This window comes from Acanthaster planci, linkage group LG16 (genome assembly GCF_054643075.1).
Source record: "Acanthaster planci isolate LZ-2023a linkage group LG16, COTS_SCS, whole genome shotgun sequence".
NCBI lineage: Eukaryota > Metazoa > Echinodermata > Asteroidea > Valvatida > Acanthasteridae > Acanthaster > Acanthaster planci.
The window spans coordinates 12509430-12532029 of record NC_141792.1 but is presented as its reverse complement, the minus strand read 5'-3'; the positions used below and the strand labels follow the sequence as shown (position 1 = coordinate 12532029).

Here is a 22600-nt window from a genome sequence, read left to right as displayed (position 1 = left end):
GGGCTGTTATTTTACCGTCGGGAATAAAATCTGAAAAATTGGTACTTTTGTAATTAATGTAATAAAATTAGAGGTTTGTTGATGTCCTGATTTCTGTGTGGAGGGATTTTGTTAGTGATTGGTATGGACTTCTAGAAGTAATATTCAGTGTGGCATGTTTGTGATATACATTATGCATGAGTGTAAATCCCTGGGGATGTGAAATATATCCCCACTATTTTTTCGGGGGGGGGCTACTGAATCACCGCCTCCCCATTTTTTGTGATGAGCAAAAACACATAAAGCAGATTCTGAAGAATTTTCAGGATTTCCCAACTACTTAAATGTTTGCAAAATCACTAAAAAAAGAAATCCCAAAATTTCCAACACAGATTTATGCCACTGACATCATGATTCATTTTTGTTCTTAAGCAAGACATTTTGGTCCAGTGATCCTTTTTCCCCGACGATTCTCTTTGCCTGTGTCCTATCAAAATTAACTTTATTCCAATTTAACAGGTGGGCTGAAGTACATGGAACAAAACTTACATCCGGCAAGCCATCTTTTGAAAATGAAAATTTGGACAGCTCTTCTTTGCACTCAATTTCTCTTCATATTGAGAGTAATTTGCTTTGAAAAGTCCAGAGCAAACTGACATTCTGCCCAAAAGTACCAGACCTCATCACATTTTCGACGTGACTGTAAACAAGGCGGAGGGGGCGCCCTGTCCAAACACTGTTCGCGGTTTATTCGCAACTCGGTTAAATTCTCAGTGGGGCGCCAAACTGGTTTCATTATTACTTGACCTATTATGTAACGGGGTGACAATGACGCGCGTACCAGTCACCAGGCAAAAGTTGTCGCTAACTAGCATTCGAGGCCCTTTGAGAATGGTCATTCAACACAGCGCTCACACACGTACACAGGAATGAGAAAACTTTTGAGAGAAAGTTTGGTACTGTTGAAGTTCCAAAGTCCTTCCTGCGCAAGTTTCCTGTAACAATTCCCGAGTGGGAGTCGATGACGAGTATTTCCTGAAGATCACCAGTGTGTATGCATCAGGCAAGAATGGGAGAAATAGGACAGAATAAAGGAGAATTTTCACGCTGTATGTCTGGAGACGAAAACAACGGTCTTCTCGATCCAGACGGCATGGACTCACCAGACGCAGCAGTTAAAGTTGACCCGTCGTCCGCTTCTAATCTCGGCGCCCAGAGCAAACGACATCCGTTAGTGAAGCAGACCCGGAGTATCTCCCAAGATCATGCTAACGAGTTTCACGATGGGCCCCCTTCAGAGCTGACGAAAATTCGCAGGAAAAGTGATTTCCAAAGAAGGCCTCCAATGCAGTGAGTTTTCAGGTTTTCGTTTTAATTCTCAAGGTGGGCAAAAAAACCAAAATGTAAGATAATATTAATAAAGAAGTTTTGCTGAATAGGAAGGTTCTCGTTACCATGCTTCTAAACCGGTAGATTCTTTTTGTGGGCACTGTACAGTAGGCCCTACTCTTGAATTAATTTTGTCATTACATTTCTTTAAAACTGAAAACATGGAAAACTTGATAGGGACTTTGACATGAGACTAAAATTTCAGTTTAGCTTTTAAGCCTTTTCTTGAACAGCAGCTTACAACATACATGTAGGAAGGGCCTATGTCTAATACCATTGGCGGCAAGGGATGTACCATATTAAAATGAAACTGTAAGAATTTCTCCAGGAAAGAACTGATTTTCTCTAAGAAAGTATTTCAAGCTGATTTTAAAATAAATTTAAATTTGTACAAACTCTGAATGATTTTGTTAGATTTCGAGAAAGCATTTACAAAGACAAAGTATATGTTTTATGGTTAACAAACTGGTAATGTATGTCGAGGAATGAAATAATTTGTGCCTTGGTTGTGATAATGAAATACATGTACATGTACATGTATGTCAACTTTCGAGATGATGTCGGGTTGTGACAGAATGGCAAATACATCATACGCTGGTAACATGCATTTGATCACAGTTTGCAATATATCAAATGTAAAATCTCTTTGTAGAACTTTCTGCAAAAATGTTTCAATTAAGAATATAGAATACGTTTGTACAGTGAAACAAATTATGCAATATGACTTCCGTTTGTTTCCAAAGAAATACCTACAAGTGAAGATGATGACGAGAAAGTTGTGATGCACGATAGCTTGTTGGTATTGATTATTCTGCTGTTAAATTGCAGATAGTGCAAGATACTATGTTAAAATTGTTACTACGTACTGCACAACAGCAAAAACCAAAAAAACAAACAAACAAACAAATCCCCCAAATCAGGCTTGTAACATAATTCAGGAAAAACCCTCCTCTCTTTGTTTTTTTTTAAATCTGCTCCAACGCCCTCAGGAAACTTGAAAATCATGGTAGAAATTCTGCTGAAGGAAGCATACTTTCTGTTAGTGAACAAGTCCTGAATAGGCATCCGATCATCCAACCATTTCCCATTGTCATATGACCTCAGATCCCTTGGCCTTTGACAAATGCGGTCATTTAAATTACAATACAACTAGAACCATTGATTGAAATTGTTTAGCAAGAGGCAGAACTACAGTAGTATGTTTTGAAATCCCACAAGGCCTCCTCCATTGAAGGACAGGATTCACGCAACTTGGAGGCCTTCTCTGTTGCATTTCAAGGCTACTTCAATTTCATTCACCGGTACTTTAACCTTGCGTAGAGCAGGTTAATCAGATAGGTATATGTACGTGTACATATGAAAAGAACAACAACAGGGGATGAGTGACAGATGGTAGATAGACTGTACTCTACACTTTGGCTCCACTTTTATTTGTGTTCCTCTTGCTTTTGGCTTTCCCAATGGAAATATTCCTCTTAATCTCTCGTTGGCATAGAGTTTACCGTATTTCAAGCTAAATGAGGGAGAAATAAGTTTTTTTGATGCATGTATACGTGAAAATGCATCGTGCGGAACAGTTGGAGAATGGAGACTGTAATATGTACATGTAACATGCAGTGTTTTTTCTTCTCTGGTACCCTAATCACCATGCTTGACCCATCTCAATTCTGTTTTCCCACACACATGTCCATGTAGATCTACTGGCAGCAGTAAATGCCAGTGTCCAACATGTGCTTGGTTGACTTTCACATGACATGGACCAGTAGTACCGTAGATAGTGCAGCTTACATGTACTGCAAAGAGAAGGACGCGTCCTGATAGGCAATGGCAGTGTCTTATTCTCATGTACTTGGTCAAGTGGATGTACAGTTCTGGAAAATATTATTAGACCACTATCATTTTTGTGATTTGATGCCACTCAGAGCATATTTGTGACTCTGACATGAGCTCAGTTCCTCCTATTCCCATCATTTACTATGAATGCAAAGGGGGGAAAAGGTAAAGTAACGTTAATTCATATTTGAACTTCCTAAGACATCAAGCATTTTACCGATGTGCATGTAACCCTTTCTCCATGATGTACCGATAACGTAGCCACTTCAGTGAATCATTGATCACTGCACATGTACATGTAGCTGGTACTCGGAGCGCAATACCACATATGATTGGGGAGAAAATTCTCATGAATTCACATACATGTAAGTTGTGTGACTTTTACTTGCAGCCGTAGTTGTCCAAGGAAAAACCAATCAAATAGGATTGGTCCAGCTCTCGCAATACGAAGTGCTTTTTTTTTGCTTGAGAATTTTCAAGAAATTTGTATTTTGTTATTTCAATTGCCATAGATGTCTAAGATGTGTGCAATGGGGGTTCTCAGGGGAAGGGGGCTGATACAGTCACCTGCGTTTCATCCCAGATTTGTCTATTTTGTGCAAATTGGGTCACACTGTATTCAGCAGTGCTATCTACACATAACCTGTGTTTACATATACGCATGCACAGGTACATGTATACAAGTGCACTAAACCCTTACAGATTTCAAATGACTTTAGGTAAAATACGCTTATTTTATACACTTTATATCATAACAAGAATACCATGAGATGTGACGTGTGTACATGTACATGAATGTGTGTTCCAGTTCCTAGAAGCAAACTACTAGTATCAATAAAAACATACACTGCACATGTATAATAAAAGCCAGTTTGCCAATGATTGGTTTGCTTTTATCATCAAGAGCTACAGAGTAAAGTGTATTGTTTGGGGTCAAGATACAACCATGACTCAACAGTTTGCAGCTACCGGTACATGTACATGACTTTTGTGTTTGTCAGGAGAGCCGTGCACAATACGTGCAAAAGTAAAAACCTGGTACTTCCAAAATCTCCATGACTACACCAGTTTTCTTTTCTTCCAAAGAATGACCTGACACAAGCTGTCCACGGCGTCCACGCACAGCTTGTGTTATCGCACCAATTCTGTCTGGATTATTGTCCAAACAACGACTGCCCTTTATAATGGGAACTTGTTTAATTCTCGGTTTCCTCATGCTGGCTGGAACAACAGATGTGGCCTTTCTCCAGTAACAGTGCACACACAATTTGGCTAAACCTGTCCTAGGAGGTCGGTAGGAGCTTTAACAGAGAATTTTCGAGTCCTTGGTTGACCCAGCACAGGCATCTAGTAAAGTCCTTGACTGATACTCAGCAGTATTCATCCATGCAGAAAACCTGACAGAACTAGTTGTAAACATCTGGTCTCCTGTAAATTGTATGCAGTGAAAAGTAATTTATTTTTGCATATTGTAAGTACGGAAGGCAGTCCTAGGCATGACCACAGTTGGGTTAGCCTATTTTGTGGGACTTCCGTATCGGATACATTCATGTACAGGATTTGGGCTGAAGACTTCTCAGGTGGAACACTGTTCTAGTTGAGATTCCAATTCTGTACGGGAACTTTCACCTGTAATGGGTTGCAGTTTAGATGTGGCAAAGACACACTGGGAGGAGAGTCATTCCAGACCCACCGCACCCACTAAATCGTGCCGGAAAAGGTGAGCTTTTAGCTAACCTGTACAAAACCTACCCATGAGCGTAAGACCATTGAACAGTTTTGCATGGAGGTGACATACATTTTAAAGTCTTGTTTATTTCGTACTCGGACAATGACACATTCATTTACACTCGCCTGTCCGCTCTGAGCAGGAACAAAAGAGGATGTGTTTTGATATGAAATTGACAGTCCTTTGGTACACATTCACTGCATAGGCGCGCAAGTCTATGCACGTTGGACGCGGAGCATGCTGAGTACAAGCAATGAATTTACAGATGTAGTCTGGAATGTATGGGCTGCCCGTAAATACTGAGCGTGCGCAAGAATCCGGTTGGAAAACTTAATACCATCTGTCTTTCTTTTGCTGGAGAGGGTGCACTTCAGCTAAGGGCGGATTCCACAAAAATGGAATCATCTCACAAAAGTTACCTTGGAAACGGATAAGAAAGTGTTCAGATATTTTTAGAAAGGACTTTAAAATTAGTAGGTTTATAAATAGGCACCTCAGCCCCAGTTATTGCTAAAAATAGCATCAAGTGCCTTATTTAATTGGCAGTTCGAGGGTAGTGTATTTATTGTGCTAGATAATATGCGGACATTGGCATCATTGAAATTATAAATAGCCACATGGTGATAAAAAGAAAGAAAGGAAAAAATAGGGTGGAATTGATGATCACGTGAATAACAAAGGCACCCAGCGGGGTATGGATGAAGCTGTTTTGACAGAAGGGATCATTCTACAGGCAGACCATATCTAGTTCCTCTGCAGACAGGACAGGGCGAGGTGCTGCTCCAGCCATCTGCAAACATCACCCATCTCCAAGCAGCCATCTTCCCAGCATATTGCACAGTGAGAGAGAGAGGGTTGCAATAACTACTGCACTGGTGCATGTACCTCCATGAATGAAGGACAGTCCTCCCACTCCCAGGAGATCTGTTCGTCCAGGAATCAGGCCCACAGTGGCCTTGACACAGGAAACGTGATTGAACACTTCCAGATTTGGCCAGTCTCAATAGATAGACGTACCGCTAAAACAGAGCAGTGAACTTGAAGCAGACAGCTAGCTGCACTCCACATTCTGAGGAAGATTTATACTGTCTTGTTAATGCTGCAGCACAGTGCCTCAGGATGTTAGAGCATTCATTGCAGAATATTTTGTTGGATGCCATGTACATGTAGATGTACAGGGCACCAGTACATGTATGTATACTCACCTTGAATTCCTCTGTGGACCAGTCCTAACTTGCAAGATCTGCAAGCTTGAGGGTATAGTCACTACAGTACAGTAACAAAGACACTGGGCTAGCCCACGGAAGTCAGAACACACAATACAAACCAGGCACCAGTCTAATGTGGATGCACATTGTGAAAGTGTAACCCTCACCTTTCTCCGTTGCTCCAGTGCCTGTAGGCTGTACAGTTTCATTCATCTCCTGAAAAGCAGAGACTGCTGCATGGTGTCTTCTGGAGACAAGACCAAATGCTGTTGAATACCTGACAGATGCAAATACTAATACTATTCTGTAATGGTATTGCTTTCTCATCTGCTGACTATCAGAGATGTATTTCTGCTAAGTCAACTTGAAATTCGACTCGTGACAAGCGATTTTTTTTTTTGCTTGGAGTTCAAGGATATTTCCTGGTAGCCATCTTTACGTCATGATGTCCAGTCTTTTTCCTTCCATGAACAGCATGAAGGTGACATTAATGAGCATGGCATGCGCCGAGAGTGACACGTTGCTCATTATTGGGGATGCGTTCATCATTGTTGCCATGGCGATTGTGATGGTTGTGGTGTTACTGAAACATCTGATGAGCCTGTAGGCTGCTGAGTCGCTCACTTACCCAGTGAACGACCAAATATGCTAGGTGTAATCTGTGACCTGATGGAATGCAGTGTGTGGCCACGTACATGTACATGTAAAAGAGTTGACCCCAGGTAAGGTCATAAGGGCACTACAGCAAGCGGACCCTCCTTCTGCTACGTGTAAGGCACACAGGCAGTGTTCAAACTGCAATCACACTCGGCGAAAGATCCCAAACAACTATTGTACTCATGAAATTCCTATTCCTGTGAACAAACTGAAACTATCAAAATGTTTAGTAATTTTACGTGATGCTGTGACAACTTTCTGTCTACTCATGTGATTCTTTGTGCAAATTTCTTTTTAATCAAAAGATGGTAAACAAATATTATTTGGTTTACCTTTGACCTTGGAGAACTTTGTCGTCACCGTCTTTGGACTTCCACAAGACGTCAAGTATATCATTTCACTGTTAGTCAGTCAACAGATTGTTAAAACTCTTCGAAGCTCACAAGCTTAAAAAATCTTCATTGTTTGCCAGAAAGATTGGAAGAACCTCAAAGGGCTCTGACTTGCATTTGCAATGTGTCATGATAATTAGCTTTGTGAATCGTTGTAGTGTTTGATATGGTGGCATCGTCGATGAAAACAAAGAAACGTTGATTCATGAACACATAGGCAACTCTGTCTGAAGTTAAGACCGCCCCTTGATTTAAATTTGTGTGCAGCTGGGGATCCACCAGTTCTTTAGAATTTGAGAAATACAGTGCATCTTGCACATGCACATAAATCAAGAAGTTAATTTCTTTTTCACATAGAAAAAAGAGATGTTACAAAATTCCGATTTGCTGAGAAACATCTATCATCCAGCTTTGTTCCATGTATTATCATCAGTCTGATACGCTGCTGAAACTGAGTACATGAGGTCATCTAGCATTACGCAATCTCTGCTAATCAGCTGTGGTCAGGGGATACACAAAGTGGTTGCAATCATAAGTCAACTATCCATTGATTAGCCTGATCACACAGCCCTGCCTCCTGACCATGCAATTTATTGTATAGTCAATTGGTATTACCATTGCTGGTATTTACACACACAGTACTGTGTGTGTACAAGGTTCAACCGAAATCAGATCTGTTTCTCTCTCTCTCTGAGGCCAAGTCTCTTGTGGTGTGCATTCATGGTAAAATGTGCAAGACTTGGTGTGATTCTTATCCGTCAAGTCTTCATTTGTCATCTTTCCTGGAACCAGGGGGAAGGTACCAGCAAGTTTGATGATGAATTATGCATGAGTCGCAAACCTCCATCCATGAAGAAATGTGTAGCAGAACGGCAGTGTCAAGTGCAGATTTCACTGTGAAGTAAGCTGAATTGTGTTGCAGACAGACGTGTGTACATGTATGTGGGTGTACACAAGTACATGTAGTTAAATTGTAGTTGAACTGAACATGTATTGTAAAGTGGCAGGACTGAATGATTTCTTCAGCGTCGATGTACAAACGGTACATGTACACACTGTACTTTAATTAAAATATCTCGGAGCAGTTTTCCACTCGACTTGGTTCTTTAAGTTAACTGATCTCAAGGAGTGACAGTTGATTTTGGATTGAAGGGCTGTGAAGTCTGCGTCTGTCAGATTTGATTGATTTTGGAGCGAGGCCATCTGTTTTGATTACCTTCAAACATGATCCCAAGGATGCAGTTCACTAGTCACTGTGCGTCTTCCTGCATGGATGGCTGTTGTGAACAGTGCGGGGAGGAGTTTGCCAACTGTGTCTGCCGTCACGCAAGGTACGTGTAAGGCTGACAAATAACAAAGAGTTTACAGTTTTTGAATCTCCAAATTCACAAAGTAACAAGATTACAAGTACATGTAGTTGAATAGAGCTGTATGATGTATTGTTAGGGAGCAGTGAAACATTTATATAGGAATGTGCTATCCCTTCCCAGTTTGGTGAACTCGTGTACGTGTTCAATTTAAAGTGTAGCTGCAAGGAATTTTTTTTGCCACAATTTTCCTGCATCTTTGCACTTTTCTTCAGTTTATGAAAACTCTTACACACTCCTATTTGGTTAAATGCACGGAAAAGTGCATGCTTTTAAACAATTAAAATTATCCATGCAACTGAGGGCGCTGTTGCCGTGACATCATCTAAGGAAGACATGGTTCAGTGCACACAGTAGGTACACAATGTACCGTACCTACTGGAAACACTTCTGAGAGGGAGATGCTTTCTTGTTGCCATGCACATAAACAGCAGTGAATCAGCAAACCAATGTAACGTTGAGGCGTCTTCCTGAGATGACATCACAGTTTTGCTCATGAATATGGAAATGCTCATTAGCATAATTTTAAGGCATTACAGTACCCTTTGAAATAATGAAACAAGCTGAAAACAAGGTTAACTGTGGCAGAAAAGTTGCATTTTAGAGGTTTGTAATCACAAAAATCTATTGCAGCCTGCCTTTAAAGTTGAAAGGGCTTAGTTATGCATCTATGGCAGTAAAATGTAAAACCGTAAACCAAAGTACTAGTACATGTACTTCTTCGTCAAATAGATAGTGCTGAGAGTTAATGGCGGCATGCAACTGGTCATGTCTGTGGTGCTATAATGTCCTTGGTATAAAGTTGCCTAAGAGGTCCTATTGGAAAAATATTGTTGTAATTGAAACATGAAAGTCGACAAGAAGATTGGGGGGAAATTTAAATATATTTGCCCCCAAAACTACCACTGCACATGAAATTTAATGAATAATATACTGTACATGTAGTCTGGATTACATGTACACCTGCTTCAGTGATGTACTAGTCTTCTTTCATGCCTAGAGTAAGGCCTTGTACCCGGTAGTATTTTCCAAAATTACATGTACATTGCTGACGTATTTTAAAGAACTTTTTGTAACACTTGTCCAATGAAATGAAAATTGTGTGTGTACGTACATGTAGACTACGCCTCCCTTGAAAGGATATTGAAGCCCATATACCAGCACAAAACCCACAGCTCAATTTTGATCTCTCCAGAGAAAATAAAGCCATGTGCTGACTAACACTGGCTACATTGTATACATGACTAACACAGGCGTCTTTTGGAAGTGGTTACAGCCAGTAGCCTGTGCATGTACATGTAGACCTCCAAAGACACATGCATTATTGCTAGCCAAAGCCATTGAGATGTGTCATGCATGTAATGTTCCAGTTCAAGCAACATTGGGAGGATTTTTTGTGATCATTCATGCATATGGAGTCTTCGGATAGGGAGGTCCCTCTACATTGTACATGTATGTATGCTTGTCATACATGTAGGTCTGCAGTAACTTTACGTCAATTACATACATGTACCATGGTTTACATGTTGTTACCTGCTTGCAAGATTAATTCATTTAATCACAAACCACCATGTGTCTAGTAGAAGGGCATCTGGCCAAAGGTTTCTCCACACATTTTAGTTTGCAAACAGTTACGCCTTTTGCCCGTCAGCTGACCAAATTATCTGTGGTTATGTTTGTAATCCTTTCGCTATGTATGGGTTGATTGTACACATTCAATATGTAGTGCATACGTGTACATGTACGTGTTTATTTAATGCTGGTAGTGTTAAGTTGTCATTTACATGTATAGGTCGGTATTTCTTATGCCGACATACATTTCTCCTTCAACATGTCTCAGGTAGTTTTATCATAGAGGAAAATTGCTGATTTCATGAGGGACGGACTATGGACCAGCTAGGTCAAATCTCACTTGAGGGCTGGTATTAAGGGCTTGATTATGAATGTGTCCTCATCATACAAATTTCTCCTTCAACATGGCTCGGGTACTTTTATCAGAGAGGAAAACTGCTGATTTCATGAGGGGAAGGACTATGGACCAGCTAGGTCAAATCTCACTTGAAGGCTGGCATTAAGGGCTTAATTACGAATGTGTCCTCATCATACAAATTTAACCTCATCTTTTGCTCCTTGTGTACCCGCAGTGTTTAACAGGTGTCGGAAAGGGCAAGTGCATGATGTAATTTTGTCGAGCACTCAATGGATGGAGTTCATTTGACTGGACTGGACTGCATGGCAAACCATGCATGCAGTGCTCCTTCAGCAGACCTCCATTTCCCTTGAATTTGATTTAGATATAGATACTACATGTACATGTATCAATATCAACCCCAGAACTGTGGGGTCTGACGTCTGCCCCGCTCAGTGTCGGACCCCACAATTCTGGGGGTGTGTCAATATCTGTTCTGTTCAGTGGAACAATTGATCCCTCATGGTTGGTAGGATTTTCAAAGAAATGTTTTCTACATGTAGTCTTGCTAAGGGATTCATGTCTTGTACATTCACTGCACAGCCTGAGAGAGCAAGCAAGATACCAATACATGGATGTAGGTTGGGTTTCTCGTGAATGGTAGCATTGTATGTACCGTATAATCTCCCACCCCCCCTTCCCCAAATTCTGTCCAGCCTTGCTCCCACTTTCACCTCCTCACACCGTACGTGTACTTCTCACCTTCCAAAGAACATGTGAATATACTGTACATGCACAGGTGCCTGTAAGGGTATACATGTACATGTGAATACTACCGGTAATTTCTGAAGTTCAAGGAAAACAATTTTATAATACAACCCAAATTTTAGCGTGAAGGACGGGGGTTAGGTCAACATTGGCCGGATGGTAAGCGTGAAAAGGTCACTCACACCAGTTCAGTGGACTGAAGAGCCTGGGAACAAGAACCTGTCCATTGTACAAAGCAGATCCCATCCTGCGATTGTCTGTCAATTCAAACCCACTCAAGAGTAACCATCCTGCCCTGACCCAACAATATGTCATGCAACCTTCAGAGTTTTAAACCACTTTAAAAGCCTGATGTAAATCTCTGCCAGCCCATACAGAGCCCAGCACTTTCTCAGCTGGAATTGAATACATGTTTTTCAGTTATGTTGATTTGTATTCACTCAACTTTCAACATCAGGTGATTTACATGCACCTGTACCTAACACTATTGGACGGGCTTCCTGGCTACATTTAGGCCTATGTGATTGTAAAGGTAGGTCATTCAGGTGGACTTGTACAGTGCAAGGTGTCAGGTTTGGTGGAGGGGTGAACATTATCACTGGCTTCCTTGGGTGAATGTGTATTTGGATTGTTACCGAGACGTGAGGTCCGGTATTATACATGCACACTTAATATGGTACTCTACATGTACATGTAACTCTCAGCATTTGTGGAATAGCAAGTACATTTGTACATGTAACGCCAGTCAGAGTTTGAGGAGTCAGACTCTGTTTGAGAGAAACTCCTTAAATTTCCCTGTTGCTGTTTTGACAGACTGAGAGGCCTGTTACATGTACCTGTATGTGGACATGTGCGCCTTACAGGTCACATCTTAGCCTTTGCAAAGTGAGAAAGGATTGCTCGAACAAAATAGGCATAGATGTTAATTCATCCTTGCTGGACTTCAGGGGAAAAGTTTATTTCTATTTCTTTGATCTGGTCAGTTTTTAAAGAAGGACATTCCGAGTTTCAACTTTTGTATCGTCCGTTGAATTCAGAGAGGAAGCCTTGGGTGTAATATGCATGTACATGTATATACCAGAACTATATACTCATAACTCAGCATTTTTTACCCAGAGCAAACAATATTATTTTCTCTGGAAACTTTTCTTTCAAGACAAACACACGTATGCGCCTACATCCTGGTTTATAGTCAGCTGCATGTATCCTGCCCATTTGCAAATAGAACTGAATCACGGCAACATGAGCATGTTGTTCCAACAGGTCATGTTTTCCGACACAATTTGTCTTTTGAGTCTTTTTCCTACTAGATTTCAGAACACAAATCATACGTCTGTTAGGGTACTGAAATTTAGAATGACTTCCTTTGGAGATGATTCTAAAATGTCAACCTGTGGGTGTTTTGAGTAGTCTATCAGTGATACATAGATGTCCGAGTATGTAGACACTTTGTCATTCCTTAATCAACAAAATGACATTTCCAAGTTTGTGGATAAAAGTATTTATCTGTCCTCTAGGATTCATAACCAAGGACATTTATGTGATGACTGTGCCATCATACTACGGAGCCCCTAAAGGGACATCCCAATTCTTTTATCCCATGGGCACGACATATTATCTCATGCGCAGGACTTATTATCTCATGCGTAGGACTTACAATAAAGCTTTACCCAATCACCGAGGATAGGAGCCTGGTGTCCTGCCCACCTGATGCACTGTATAATGCTTGCCCCATTGCACTGCATGCAGTAGGGATTTCGGTGGCAGTACATGCATTATGTAACATGTGCACCACGCATATGCGGCACTGTTATTTGACAATAATACCATGAGTCGTGCGCACGAGATAATAAGTTGTGCGCAGGAAATAAATACATATACATGTCGTGCACACGAGATTAAACAAAAAATTGGGATGTCCCTTTCGGGCTCCATGGAAGAGAAATTTTGAAAATTACTTTTTAAAAATTATAACCCCATAGGATCAGGATGTCAAAGGTACTGGCATTGCTGCTTTTGCTGAGTTAGAGATACACTTCACTTCCAGAAAAGAAAATTTTCGGGTGTCTCCCTGTCTCCAAAAGAAGACCTCAGCCTAGGTCAAAAACAAAACTAAACCAGACAAAACAAATGCGCTGTTCCTGTTCCATACTTGTTCAATAAAACGGAAAGTTGCTGCATGACTCTTGCAAATTCATGAATTCATGAATAATTACAGTGTTCAGGACCAATTTGTAAGACCATGCAGCCCTGAAATCTCTTGAACAAAAGTGTGGACCAGGAAATATCATGGGTGCGTGATCGTCTTCAATAGTCACACAGTACATCTATTGTACATGTAGGTGCTTTAAATGCCAGTGTAATTTAAACAGATGTTCTTGGTGCATGTGGCCACATTGGTAGTCACCCAAAGACATGTACATCTTTACATGTACATTGTGTTGGCCCACTCCTGAAAACCTGCTGGGATTGTAAAGTGCGAACTTGTTCAAACTTGGTAAGTGTGTGTGTTTTTTAAGGACCTATATGTACAGTAGATGCAGTCTAATGTAAGTTTTGAATGCAGCCGCTGAATATTACTTTGGTGCCTTTCTTAGAGATTTTTGCATGAAATTCCAGTATGGACATGTACATGACACAACACCATACCGATACATGGAAGTTGTACTCATCGGTGACCGAGTTACATTTAACCCCACCAACGGAGTTACAGGTACCGGTCACCAAACCCACTTAGTGTTAATTAAAGGCCTACATGCACTTGTTTATGTGTAATGCCATACATGATCCGGTACTTGCCCTAACATTTGCCTTGTTGACTGTGCTCATGTATTGTACGGTACTTGTTCCCATTGTGGATACTGTATTTATGTTCAAATGTGTACGTGTACCCGTATGTGGGGGCCAAAGCCAAGTTTTGGCCTCCAACAACCCTGTAGACTTTTCTGACAAAGAAATTGTCCCCTTTACGCACTAGAGGCTTAGGCAAAACCTCTGGTTCCTGGTATACGTACCTGTATTTTCCGGAATTGTATATCCCTGTATGTACTCTTGTCATGTACACAGACATGTACGTATTTTGGTCTCTTGATGCTGACCAGTATGCTGGGACAAGGAAGTGCAGGAACATGCACACGTACATGGTTGTCCCAATTGCTCAATAGGAAAGGGCTTGGTTGCATAGCCAAGTGGAGGGCAAGGACGGATCCCAAACCAAATTTTTTTTTGGGGGGGGGGAGAACATGTTTTTGGAAGGGGCCAAAACTTGGGAAATTTATCATGGATCATTTAATGGCCTGGGAGGGTTTGGCTGCTTTTGGGGACGTTTGACATGCCTTTGGAAGGGAGGGAAGTGATGCACCGGTTCATGTGTATGTACATAAAATGACCTTTCTCTCAATATTTTTTTTAAAAATTTTTCTTGGGGGGGAGGAGACATGTTCTCCGTTGGCCCCTCCCAAGGAGCCTAGTGGCACATAGCAACAGGATGGAGATTATGAGAGCAAAAAATGAGAAAGTTGCTAAGCAAAATTGGCACCCTCAAATCAAACATGTACGTGTGATATGAGAATGATATTCACTAGTAGCCATATGGAGTACCACTAGTTCTTTTCAGAACCGCAAATACTTCCAACAGAGATACGTCCATGGTGCTACCGCAAACCTACTTTCTATTATAACTTTTCACCGTGCAAACCTCCAAGACTTATCTGGTAGCCATATGTTATAATTGAACTTCAATGTGGAATAGTCATCTATTTGTACATGTACATATGTACCTGTTGTGTAAAGGTGTACATTATCCACTTGAACCGGTAAGTGCATGACTTTTTATTGAATGAGTGTCACTTATGAAATATACCGGTAGATATTTTTATAGGAAAGATTAAAATACATGTACAGAAACAATAGCAAAAGCATGCAAACCAATATGTACACATGTACTAGTGCTGGTACATGTATGTACATGTACAGGAGCTTCATGTTACGTCCGTCTGAATCCAGGTTCATACATGTGCATGCATATCATACATGTGAAATAAAAATTGTTGCTAGGAAGATACATTGTCCATTTTGAAAACCAGTAAACCTTTTTCTTCCTCTCTTTTTTTCCACGTGCAATTTTCAATTTCTCCGAACTCAGTTGATGGTTTGCGTGATGGAACCTTTTGCTCAGTAATCAAGAAAGGCTGTAGTGCATCGTGCACTGGTTTTTATAATGAACGACAGTGGTCATCAATTGACCTCCACATTTCTAAGTACACTGGTCATAAATGGCCGTATGCTGTGAAGGCTGCAAACTGTAATCAGCCGAAGATGGCCTAATGCATTTTCAGCATGGAGAGTAGTTAACTGAAGTGCACTGTACATGCGGCTCAGCGCAGTAATACAAACGGCACTCGATTATTCAAATTCTACATGAACACGCACAGGTATCTGTAAGGTTTGTAGTATTGAAGCAAACTGAAGTTACAGATTTCAAAATCAATGTTGTTTTCAGTTGATTTTGAAAAGAGGTATTCAGAGCCAGTAGAGCCCATTTCATTGAAATTAGGATGGAAATTTTCTATGTTGTCTGGCCTTTCTTTATGCATCCCTCACCTTTTGTGGCTCCTGAGTTGGGCCTTATAATGGGTGACAGTTATTTCCGGAAAAAAAAGAAGAAAATATATGGCACCTGGGGCGTGAATGTACATGTATTTACGTACATGTACCAGTTGGAAACAAACAGAAACATGACATTAAGATCATTACCATAATCACCACAATTTGCAAGGGGATTCTGACATTAAATATCAAGGGTGAGTGCTAACATCCCAGGGTATTCCCAATTACATGTGTGTGTCGGTTCATTGGTCTGCAGCAATGCATTGATTGTTTCTACAGTTGAACTCGCTTGTACTCTAGCCTGACCTTTCGGTTGCTTATTTCACAGGCGAACACGGTCCATCAATGCGCCGTCACCGTCGCCATCATTTGGGCCGAAGGCGCAGCTGAAGAAAGTTCCTCCGTCTCAGATAATGTGAGTACTGTTCTGTAAATTCCGAAGTGTTTTGTTTTGTTGTTGTTGTTTTGGTTGTTTATCTTGTGGAAAAATGTGAAGAGCACATTTTGCAAATGTCCTTGGCGTGCTGCCCCCCCACCCCCATTTCTCAAAGTTTTTGCCCGTAGAAAGCGTCAGGTTTGCAGTTGGAATTTTTTCTTTTTCTGCGCCTGAGATGTGCACATTTATTTTGGTTTGTGAACTTCCCATTTTGGCAGGCATGTGACTGACCCATCTGGTCAGAAATTGGTTTGGAAATGCCCTCCCTTTTCTGTCCTTGTCATCAAGAAGATCATGGATGACTCTGTCTTGGGACCCTTCAAGGAACTCACGCGATGGCTTTGTGAGGTAAGTGCACGTTGACCTCTAAGGGTTTAGCTGCCGGCTCAACAGTCAGGAGACTGTGGGATAGAGTCCTGTTAGCATAATGGGTATGGGCTTTGAGCTGGACCAAGAGAGGGCGCTATTTTCTTAGCAATGGAGGCTTCTCTGTTTGAAACTGACCTTCGCTGGTTAGTGAATGACTTGGTAATGCATATGGTATGGTTGTTTGGCTACCAACAAGTCTTGATGAACCCTCCCAACCGACATGGCTCTTTTTAACCCATGGGGGATGCTTCTGCTAGGGGTAGACACTGGGAGTATTTCAATGGAGCTGACAACACGAGTTACGTCAGAGGTAGTGAGATACACGGTTCATCTACTTTAATAGCCTAAGATCAGGTGGTTGCGGGTTCGAATCCCACCTGCATCAAAATGTTAGCTAACATGGACATTCATATACAGTATGTTATGTGCATTTCCCACAACACAGGAGAAGAACCTCTTGATCTACATTGAATCCAAGGTATTTGACGACCAGGACCTACTCAACGATCAAGACTTTGCTCCGGTCCGAGCCAAGATGAAGACCTTCAACGAAGGTAGGTGGGAGATAAGACACTGTATTCCGACATCTTTCAATGACAATCAAAGGAGGAGGAATGCACAGTCTCAGTCCATCAAGATGGCTGACGAGAGACTTCATACATCATCTGCAAACCGTTTGTAGAAGTAGCAGTGTTCAAGTTTATCTATGAAAGTAACTGTGGACGATTAAACTTGACAGTGCCAATGGGTTTAACATATTTGTGTAATTTTTTTTCCAGGTGCGGATTTGAGCAACAAGATTGACTTCATTCTTTGCCTTGGTGGAGACGGCACATTGCTGTATGCTTCATCTCTTTTCCAGGAGGTAAGTAAAGAAAAAGATTTCTTCGCTCATTGGATAACTTTTGGGGAAAAAGTTGGCTTAACGGTTGAAACGTACAAAAAATGACAGCATAAAAAATTTGTTTTATAGATTTATTTTCTGAGTAACCTTGGTGTTTGTTTACTTCTCTCCTTACAGGCCAGTGTTCCCCCAGTCATGGCATTCCATCTGGGCTCTCTCGGTTTCTTGACGCCATTTGAATTTGAAGATTTCAAGGAATCTGTGAATACGCTCTTGCAAGGTAAATGCTGTTCTTCCTCAAAGTTTTTGTTAAAATTAACCCCAGTTAAGGACTAGACAAAGATTTCATTGGATGACTCAATCAGAGAGTGCAGTGGGGAATTTTTTGTTTATATTGTTACACCAGCATGCATGTTTGTTATTCCTGCTGCTGAAATTTGCAGGTCACAAAATTCTATCAATACTTTCATGCATAGGTAGATTTTAATGAAACTCTTCTGCATTCCTTCACACAAGGCTAGACACAACTTTGATGGACGCTGTCCTTTTGTTTTCCAAACTAGGTGATGCAGCCGTAACGCTACGGAGTCGTTTAAAATGTCTGATCTTCGATAGCAATGACATCCCCAATGGCTTTGACAATGACCGTAACGGCGACCCTCACCAGATTATACCTGCCAAGAAGCAAGACCCGCCCAACCTGAAGTTCAAATTCCAGGTGAGAGATTGGGTCAGGGGTCAGGAGGTCACGACCTAGAGTTCACTAGTGTGGAACCAAGTTAACACAGACACGAAGGTGTCATTTCTAACCAAGACAAGCAAGTTGCCTACAGTTAAGTTCTTGTTCAACAAATGAATCAGTAATGCATCTTTTCTTGGGAAGATGGATTGGTTAGTTTTAGGGAGAGCTTTCCAAATCATTCAGTTCCACTTTGAGGGGAGGTGTATCCTTGACTTCCATTTTGTTATTGGCAGTGTATCCTTTCCACACCCAGCCTCTCCATTCTTTTTCCCAGTTACTAATTCTCGAAAACTGTTTTGTTACTACAGTTTTACCGTTTTCCCCGTCCCACTGCATTGTAAATTTCTGTTGGAGAGGACAAACACGGCAGTGTCATCAAATTGTATGGGTTCCATATCAAGAAAAGCCAGACTGTGCTCTCCGAATGACAGAGCTTCTTCTGTTGGTATCCCCTTAGGTGCTGAATGATGTTGTCATCGACAGGGGCCCCTCCCCGTACCTCTCAAACATTGATCTGTACTTGGACGGTCGGAAGGTGACGACCGTGCAAGGCGATGGTTTGATCATCTCCACACCGACGGGAAGCACGGCCTACGCTGCGGCAGCAGGTGCCGCCATGATGCACCCTAACGTGCCCGCGATACTCATCACCCCTATCTGCCCCCACACGCTGTCTTTCAGGCCCATCGTGGTCCCCGCTGGAGTGGAACTCAGGGTAAGCCGAGCCCCGCCTGAAGCTTGCATCTAGGGCTAGGGCTACCTCTAAAATAATGTGAGCTCACGCTGTAAACAGTCGTAGCCATAGCTCTGAAATACTGTTTGAAACACCGCCCAAGTCTGTGAATTTACAATGATATCCCAGTAAAGTTGCATCCTAGCCATACAACATGCTAAAGGATTCAGCACCTGGTGTGGTAATCTGTGCACTGTGCCATATGTTCAAGATTCCTCCTTTCATATTTACAGTCATTGACACTCAAGGGTTTTTATCACAGTGTGAATTTGTCATTTGCTTGGCGTTGCAGTTAATGGTTGCCCCAGATGCCCGGCATACAGCTTGGGTATCGCTAGATGGCAGGAACAGGCAAGAACTTCACAAAGGATGGTGGTAAGATAATGGATTATCTGATGTTTAGTTTATGAAAATTCAAAAGGCCAACTAGAACAGAAACAGGTTCTACCACTTTATTTGGTCAGAAGCTGAAGGAGCCTTGTGTCTGGTTAAATTTTCCTATCTTTTGGCACTGTAACTGTTATGAAATTAAACATTGCTAGACTGTTTTATTCCTTACATGTTGAAATTCTGAATCTCCTGCTGTCTTCCGAGATATTTAAAAATGAGCGTCTTGGAACGGGAATGAGTTCACTTGAAGGTTGAGTTGAGATATCCCGCCTTACACAAGCAAACTTGTCGTCTGATTTCTTTATTGGTGTTGTCTGTGTAATAGACTGACCCGTTATCTGTATTGGCTTGAACTCATGGATCAAACTATTTTTCCCCTTATATTTCCCTCTTGGTGTAGTCTTCGGATTACCACCTCAGTCTTCCCAGTAGCTTCTATCTGCAGTGCTGACCAGATCAGCGATTGGTTTGATGGCCTGACCGAATGCCTACACTGGAACACCCGCCAGCAGCAAAAAGCCCTGAATGCTCCCAGGAAGGGCAATAAGAACGCAAAGCCAGTCAGTAATTGAATCTTGTCCCGTCGGCAGGTCAGTCTTGAAATATTTGCCAGAAAGGTTGTGATCAATGTGAGCTATGCAAAATTACGCTTGAATATGTAAATTCTGGAATCAGTGCACAAAATAAGCTTTCACAATCGTGAAATATTTTTGCACCCTTTGAAACAGTTTCTTGTGGTAAGGCCAGGGCTTAAATGTTTCGCATTTTCAGCTAGGTTTTGAGCTTGTGTCCAAAATATTTCCACATGCCAATATACAGAACATACAATCATCGGGAAAGTTTACTTCATTTGGAAAACCAGTTCATATAAAGTGTAGAAGTACAACTTGAACTGTCTGGGAAGAATTTCTATTTGGGAATTAGAGTGAAACTTGGACAGCAAATACTGTGCAAATAGCTTTCCGAAAGTAATAAAACTTAATTCATGAATATTCAAATTTTGCGTGGTGCAGTTTTGAAACATTCATAGTTGCATGTACTTCAATATGGCTGTTTTGGGGGAGAAAGTGGTATCCCCGTTTCCAAGGGGAGTTCGCATTTCCTTTGTGTTTAATGAATTGAAGTCAGGATTCATGGATTTCGATATGAAAAGCTTAAGCAGAAATCCGTAATTTTCAATGGCATGGAAATGACTACATTTTTAAAGAATTCTTGTAAGTACCCTGCCACTTCCAACATTCAAATCTTTCCATATTTCCATTACAAATAAACTGGTGAAACAATTTTGTTATCACAGGAAAAATATTTACATTTCCTGTAATTTGTTATACAAATCTTGGCCCTATATGTATATTTGTTACATTTTAACTTGTGAAGCACTTTGCATATATCTTGCTGTAAATTTTGTGGTGCATATATTTCCCCACAATGGTTTGAAATTCAACCCTGAATCTCTCAAAATGTAATTGCAGTTCAGGCATTTCCTCGTCAAGCAGAAATATCAAAGATTTTTGGAGATTCGTGGCATGGAAGTTGAAAGGAAAATGTGCTGTGTGTCTCTGCATACATGTACACGTACCTAGGACAAGTAGCTGCACTATATTTACTTTGTAATAAACTTGCCAAAGTAGGAACTTGCAATAGAGATGTAAATGTAAACCGTACCACTTGGACCTTGGCACAATTTTTTAAATTCTGAAATGAATGTCAATCTGCCTACTGCTGGAAGTGATTACCCTTTATCAAAGCATGAGGATAATTATATTTATTTTTTTGAATCTTTCACTTGGTCATTTCTTTTAATGTTTGTGTAAATATCTTCTCTACCAGAAAACACATTTCAAATGCATTGCACAAAACTAACTTTCATATTGTGGGATACTTAACTCAGATTTTGGAAATGAAGTTGTATAAGAGGAGAGGAGTTATGCAGTTGATAGTTGCAACAAATCTTAGATTGAGCTCAGCTTCTTTTTAGAGGCTGGCTTGCGACAAGGGCAACTTTACTTTTTTGTATCCACTGAAGTGGATACTTTTGACCACGAGCTAAGAGCAGGGCCCAATTTCACAGAGCTATGCAACAGTTAGCAGAAAAATCGTACTAACTTAAGCAGAAAAATCTTGCTAACCTTAAGCACTATTTCATGGCTGTGCTTGGTGTGGTGGTGCTAACGGTTGTACGTGCATTTCTGTTATAACCTCACCAAGTTTAAGACAATTTCTTCTCCAAGGTTAGCATGCCTTTGGCTGTGCTTACTGCTTACGGTCTCCATGAAATACGTGGAGCCTCAGTTAGCATGAAATGGCGTGCTAAGCAGCACTGTGAAATTGGGCCTACATCTATCAGTCAATCATTCTGAGTATATGAAGGCTATGTGCAGGACAAAGCTAAGGTTTAAACAAGCATGGTTGCAATAGTTGTGTTACTGACAACAAACAGTACTGCCGGTATTAAATTGGAGCTCTGCCGTTATCTCAAAGGGAAAAGTAATAAATTTATGGAGGATTAGCTGCCAAGGAGGATTAGCTGGAGGATTTGCCTACAAGAGACATGGCAAAGATATCTCTCTAAATCCAAATTATTTTTTGGAGCATTTCTGTGTTATTTCTGATGTGAGTTGCTTAAAACACTTTTGGGGTAATTGCACTGTTGGGATCTGTCAGTAATATCATCATAGTTGAGTCATCAAAAAGTCTACAAATGTAATCAGAATTCTTCCCAAGTACACATTCTCTTCAGACTTGCATGGAAGTACCAGTTTTGTAATGATCAGAGGATGGACTCTTGTCCAGGACTCTTTGTGTGGCTTGGCTGTAAAAAGATACTGATGGAACAGTGTAAAAGTGAGAAGTTTTTTTCCTAGTGGTCACATATCAGGCTGCGGAAGAGACTAGTGAATTTTTTTACAATGTTTCCTGTCATGAATATAGTTACTTCAATTCCGACTCGACAGTTTTAATATCTTGGGGTTTTTATACTTTGAATTGTAAATACCAGTATTTTTGTATCAAGTAGGATTTGTTCAGTCTTTAATAAAGCAAAAGCTGTTACCTGTATTTCTATCGAGCTTTCTGTCCTTTCACAAAAAAGCCACCGTTCACTTTAGATAAATTTGGTGTCCCCCATAATGTGAAATTTGAATCCCAAGAAAAACAGACTTTATGTATGACCACAATGAATGCAAGACAGTGACAGCTTGTATGCTCATGGTAGGCAGCAGGAACAGAAAACAGAATGTTACTGTCC

General features: G+C 40.9%; 1 protein-coding gene across 6 annotated transcripts; it reads left to right on the top strand.

Moving 5' to 3' along the window:
• Positions 1-846: 846 nt before the first annotated feature.
• nadk (NAD kinase) lies at positions 847-22410 on the top strand. Of its 6 annotated transcripts, none has more exons than XM_022234348.2 (11): positions 4951-6860; positions 7980-8518; positions 16168-16254; positions 16494-16623; positions 17090-17198; positions 17424-17509; positions 17666-17768; positions 18052-18206; positions 18688-18945; positions 19256-19338; positions 19754-22410. In XM_022234348.2, the coding sequence occupies exons 2-11, from the start codon at positions 8412-8414 to the stop codon at positions 19923-19925; spliced, it is 1290 nt and encodes a 429-aa protein (XP_022090040.1). In that variant the 5' UTR covers positions 4951-6860; positions 7980-8411; the 3' UTR covers positions 19926-22410. The 6 variants fall into 6 exon arrangements, with proteins under 6 accessions (XP_022090038.2, XP_022090041.1, XP_087003318.1 ...); XM_022234347.2 differs by having other exon boundaries at positions 7883-8518; XM_022234346.2 differs by lacking the exons at positions 4951-6860; positions 7980-8518 and adding an exon at positions 847-1329.
• The last annotated feature ends 190 nt before the right edge of the window (positions 22411-22600 follow it).